Source organism: Galeopterus variegatus, unplaced genomic scaffold (assembly GCF_000696425.1).
Source record: "Galeopterus variegatus unplaced genomic scaffold, G_variegatus-3.0.2 Scaffold5322, whole genome shotgun sequence".
Lineage (NCBI taxonomy): Eukaryota > Metazoa > Chordata > Mammalia > Dermoptera > Cynocephalidae > Galeopterus > Galeopterus variegatus.
The window spans coordinates 102124-107893 of record NW_007731433.1 but is presented as its reverse complement, the minus strand read 5'-3'; the positions used below and the strand labels follow the sequence as shown (position 1 = coordinate 107893).

The window sequence follows — 5770 nt, the reverse complement described above, 5'->3', positions numbered from 1 at the left end:
TGCGCCACCGGGCCGGCCAGGAAAGATATTGTTGTTTAAAGCCCCCCACTGCCTTCTAAGGAAGAGAAGTCTTGACTACTGAAGGGGATCTTCGTTTACTGCGTGAGTTCCAGTTGAGGATATATGAGTTTGAAGAAGCTGGAAAGATTGAGAGACCCTGGAGCAAGTCCCTGGCAGGGGGAGAGGGCCTGGATGCTGAGAGATCTGGAAGGAGAGACAAGTCCAGTGGAATTTTGTTTTGTTTTTTAAAGTGTGATGCCCTTTGAGTGCAATGTGACGTCCCTTTTCCATCTCCCTTCTAAAGGCTTTAATGCATTATGCACTGATCTCCAATGCTCACTTGGGAAGAATTTTGTTGTCATGAAGTGGGATAGGAAATTCCAAAGTGAGGCTTCAAACCAAAATGGGGATTTTCAAAGGAAAAGACCATGAGCTGGTTAGAGACTCTAAAATCCACAAGGAAGAGATCTAGGATCAAGAGAGCAGAGATGAGAGGCTGTTGTGGGAAGGGTTTTTAGAGAAAGCCTTTGGAGAGCTGGTCATTCAGGGCCCCCTTCCCCTGCCAAGCAGAGGGAGAGGGACTTCACAGGATGCTGGGAGCTCGCTGTGCGGCCTATGACTGAGCAGATACACCTGGGAAGTCTGGAGGGCAGGGGTCGGGCTGACACGTGCTTTGTAGGTATAGACAGGAGGTTCCCTGCTGCATAGCATTGTTCCACAGCTCAGAGACCACCAGGTCTAAGGATGTGAATGAAGCCCAGGTCTACCTTGGCTTGCACCCTAGAAGGGCAATGGAACTCCAACAGGGGGAGGCTACGGGCCATGGGCTGCCTAAGGAGGTGCTGCCAGAGGGACCCAAGGGGAGCCCTTTCATCCCAAACACCCTGGAAGGCGGAGTGAGAGACAAAGTAAAGATGATTTCTGATAAGATCTCATGGGCCCTGCTCTTTTGATGTACCAGTTACACACACACATATGCACACAAATATATATGATTTCTTTTAACACAAAAAAATACCATATCATATCATTATACTGTCCTGGAACTTGGTTTTTCACTTAATAAGTCACCAATCTCTTCCCAGATCAGTTTTCTGGATCTACCTTATGAGTTATAACCACTTCACAGGTGTTTTTAACCATTGCTCTATTGATGGGCACTTAAGCCATCCTGTTTTCCACTGCTGTACACGCTGCTGAGAGAAACATCCTTGGACCCACCTCTGTGGGCACTGATGCCAAACAGTGGCCTTGTCCTCTGGGGCTTTGCAACAAAGCCTTTCTAGATTTGGGAGAACTCTGAAGTGTGGCTCAATGGTGATGTTTCAGGGAGATGAATTCCTAGAGGTGGAATTGCTTAGCATGATAAAGATACCCGGTTCTAGAATGGATTTTATGGTTATAAAGTGATGTTATAGGCTAGAATCCTCACCACCCCCTGAAAGGTTGATAGCACCAGGTGCCCATTTTACAGATAGGGAGGAGTCTGGGATCCTGCCATCAGTGGGACAGGGGGTCCAGACTCTAACTCCAAGGCCACAGGAAGAGAACAGGAGCAGATGGTCACTGGACAAGGAAAGAAGGGGCCACTTGAAGTTAATGGTGGATCTTAGGTTTATTGCTTGCGGCTACAAGCGGACCTCTAGTCTTTGAGTAAATGGGAGTTAGAAGTCAACCTGGAGACACTCTGTCTCCATTCAGGGGAGAAGGCTACACTCCAGTCCCAGCCGTGGAGCAGACAGGGCACCAACTGTGACCGTGGCTCTGTCTTCTCTGGGAATGTGGCTCCCAGGGGATGGACCGGCAGCTCCCTCTCAGCCCTGTCTCCTGGGTCAGGCACTTAGGATACTCTCCCTGCCACGAGTGCCTGTCCTGCTCTCTGTGGCAAGAAATGTCTTCCGCTCCCTTCCTGGACCTCTGGTGCTGGACAGGCAGGGGCCAGGCCAGGCCAGCTTGCAAGATGGACAACCCTGTGCCATGACGGAGCTCCCTGGAGTAGGCCTGGGGACCTGCCCTCCCTTCGCAGACCCCATCTCTTGGAGGTGTGGACAGCTGTGTCCAGATCTCACCAGCCAGCAAGGAGTGGTCCAAAGCACACAGGTCACTTGGTTGGGGGTGGGGGGGGCAGCACAGAAAGCTGAATCCACTCTATGCATGTGCTGTGCTCGACCCCCTTAGTGTTGTAAAAAAATCAAATTAGTGGCCACACAGAAAAACCACAAGGTGTTGCATAAAAATCTGAGTTTCTCTAAAAATCATGAACCTTGCAACATCGGCCCTGCAATCTCTGCCTGGCACAGTCTGCTGGAGCCGCATAGCGGCTGCGCCCTTTAGCCAGCTGTGTGATCTCCAGTTTGCTGCAGACCCCACCACTCCCTGCTGCCTATCACTTGGCCTGCTTCACTCCCTTATGCTACCTGTCTGGTCCCACAGGCACCTATGTCTGCCATCCTTGATATAAAGTTGGGTAGGTCTGGGTTTGAAGCCCAACTCTGCTAAGCTTTCTGACTCTGAGCAACGCCTTAACCTCTCTGAGCCTCAGTTTCTGCTTCTGTGCTATAAGGATTTGACAAGATGGGTGTGAATTGTGTTGCACAAAGTGACAACTGTACTGCGATGCTCTTCCCGGCTCGATGGCCGAGACCCTTGTCTCTCTCCTATCTCCTTAGGTGTCCCGTATCATTCTGGCAGCTCTAGAAACCCCATCTCTTCCAGAAAGTCTCCCTGCAGTAACCTGGGGGAGGGGGCTCCTAGCCTGCTAGCCAGGAGGGAGGGATGGAAAGCTGACTCGGCTGCCCGCAGCTGATAAAAGGCTCTGAGTTGGAGGGGGATGGGACACACATCAAATGGCAGAACCGATGCTGGAAAAGCTGGAGCCTCAGAGGGGGTAGGGAGCTGGGAGGCCAGCTGGAGCTGCTAAAATTATGGCGAGAGCCCTGGAGAGTGGCTCCCTGCTTTCAAAGGCTTGTTAGACTGTTAGAGACAAGAGGCGTAATGAAGGCTTCTCTGTGGCAGGCTCAGCTGCCGGCTGGGTCGACCAGGCAGGGCGGCCACGGCAGCACCAGTCCGGCCAGGCAGCAAAAGGCTTCAGAGCAAGGCAATTTCGTCTCTCCCATCCTTCCCTTTGGTCTCTCTCTGTGTGGGAGGAGGGAGCGGGGGATGGGGGTGGCGGTGGGGAGCTTTCAAGGAAGGCTCAGGAGAAAAAAAGCCCGAAACACCAAGTCCTTGGATCTCAAATTGCCTCTCCAGAGAAGTCTCTCTTTGCACTTTGTTAGGATTTAGAGAAAAAAGGAACCGGGGCAGGGGCTGGGACTAGAGCCTGGAGGGAGGGGGCGGAGGGCCAGCTGGGAGGGGGTTGGGGGAGCTGGGCCAAGCAGCCACCAACTTGGGGCAGACCATTGGCCAGAGGTGTGGGTAGCAGATAAGACACCTCATGGTCCAAGTTCAAATGGCGGATGTGTCACTTATTGCTTGTATGACCTTGGCAAGTATTGAGCCTTTCTGAGTCTCGGGTGTCTCTTCTAATGAGCTAAACCTGTCCCCTAGCGACCTCCTCCTCCTACCTGTCAGCAAGCATGCATTATGCCTATTTCATGTGAACAACCAAATGTGCAAACATGTGGTCAGCATGTATCCCAGACAGGTAGGTATGTGTGTGTGTGCCAGGCTTCTGCATGTGGGTGTGTGTGAGTTCTCGGGGCATTGCTCCCCCTGCTGTTGTGGACTAGATAGACACGGCCTGTTTTCCAAGCTTGAAGCCACCTGCTGGGCCGCCCAATGCACACAGATCTGCTGTGACAAGTGCCTGGCGCAGGGGGTGCAGCTTTGGGTCACGACTTAACCTCTCCATGCCTGCTAATGGGACCTGGGGTGCAACTGCTGCATCTCAGAGTCATCGACACTGACCAGGTGAGGACCAGGTGATTCAAGTCCGGGGACACATGGAATGTTCCCTGAAGAACAGAAGGGATATGAACCACAGGGAGGGGAGCAGAGCAGGCACTACAGTGGCCTGAGCCTTGTCCCAAGGGCTGAGCATGTGGAGACTGGTCTGGCTCACTAAACTTTCAACCTTGGACTGAGCTCTGGCCAAGGCATTGCCTTACCTGGCAATGACGAAGAGGACACAGCTGACGCCCAGGTAGGCGAGGAGCACATACATCCAGATGTCTGGGGACAGGGGATTGAGGAAGGAGAAAACACTGGGGTTGGTGCCATTGGGCTTGCGGTACAGGATGCTCACACCGAGTGTCATGAAGGGCTTGGAGAAGTCAATGGCCTTCTCACGGACGTGGGTGATGGTCAGGGGGGCCACAGCCAGATCTGCCTTCTGCAATGAGAAAGAGAGAGAGAGACAGACAGACTGTGAGCAAAGCCTAAGACCAGCAGGGGACAGATGCCTTTTCTTGGGGGATGGGAGATGAGGAAGTGAGGCAGAGTCAGTTAGTTGCCTGAGACCTGATCAGTTAACCACTAAGCTTCAACATTTACCAGCCCTCCTGGGCCAGGCCATGCCCAGGGTGCTGGGGAGACAATGATGTTCTTGGGGGATGGGAGATGAGGAAGTGAGGCAGAGTCAGTTAGTTGCCTGAGACCTGATCACTTAACCACTAAGCTTCAACATTTACCAGACCTCCTGGGCCAGGCCATGCCCAGGGTGCTGGCGAGACAATGATCGGTGCTGGGGAGACAATGATGAATTAGACTTAGACAAGATCTCATGACCTTGAAGAAGAGGACAGTGGTATAAACATGCACAGAATGGAACCCTATTAAAGCTGTCACCCATGTGGTCCCTTCTCAAAGTGGTGCATTGCTAAAAATATAGTTCAGAAACCAACAAACATTTAAAAATAGCTCATGTTCTTTATTTGTGTCTTTCATACACCATGAAGAGGACCTAGAATCCACAATAATCCTTATTTAAATCTGCTTTTCTCTCCCATCCACTTATTGACTGCTTTACCCCATTCCAGACATTCTATATATCCTAAAAGCACCCCCCAAAACTAGTTGGGCAAGGCGACACCATCCTTGGAGAGGAAGGGTGGCCAAGGAACTAAACAGGCAAATCCAGGGCTCTTGTTAGGGGGGAGTGGTGCATAGGGGGAAGGATGGGGGTGGGGTAATGCTAGAAATGCTCATGCCTTAATACATTGTAGCCCATCACAGCTTTAACGAAGGGAATAATTAATGTTCTGTTTCTTTGGTTTGAGCCTTTCCTGATTAAGAATCCAAACTCCTTCACTCCCATCCCATCTTTCCAGCCTTACCCCACTGCTGTCCTCCTTCATGAGGTCCCATTAAATTGTGTCCTGTCTACCATATTCCCTTCTCCATCTGCATGCTTTGCATACCCTAGGCCCTTTTTAGAATGCTCTCCCTGTCGTGTGATTCTACCACCGTCCGTATTCCTTTGAACATGCTACTTCTTCCAGAAACCCTCCCTGACACCCTCCAATTCTAAATTCCAGTGCAGCTTGCTCTGTCCCTCAATGAGGCCCTAGCCTGCTCAGTTTCAATGACAGTCTGTGCTGCCATGGGACCTTGTGTCTTCTCTGCTTATCTGCCTGTGAGTTCCTGAGTGCAGCTAGGTCTGTGGCCGATTTGCTGCTTCTTTTTCCCATTCTCAAAACATATCTCAGCCTCTGGAATATTTGTTAATTAATAATATTCCCCATTTGAGAGGCTGCCTCTTGGGCTCCTGTGGTTATTTACACCTCAGAGTGAGCCAAGTTATCACATCCTTTCCTCAGGTGGGGCCAGGAGA

At 51.3% G+C, this 5770-nt stretch overlaps 1 protein-coding gene across 1 annotated transcript in view; it reads right to left on the bottom strand.

Annotated features, from left to right (window-relative positions):
- GRIK3 (glutamate receptor, ionotropic, kainate 3) overlaps positions 1 to 5770 on the bottom strand; it is a 101443-nt gene that overhangs the window by 23655 nt on the left and 72018 nt on the right. The window contains exon 10 of the mRNA XM_008589238.1: positions 4107 to 4330. Coding sequence (XP_008587460.1) covers positions 4107 to 4330 — 224 coding nt within the window. The remainder of the gene's footprint in view (positions 1 to 4106; positions 4331 to 5770) is intronic.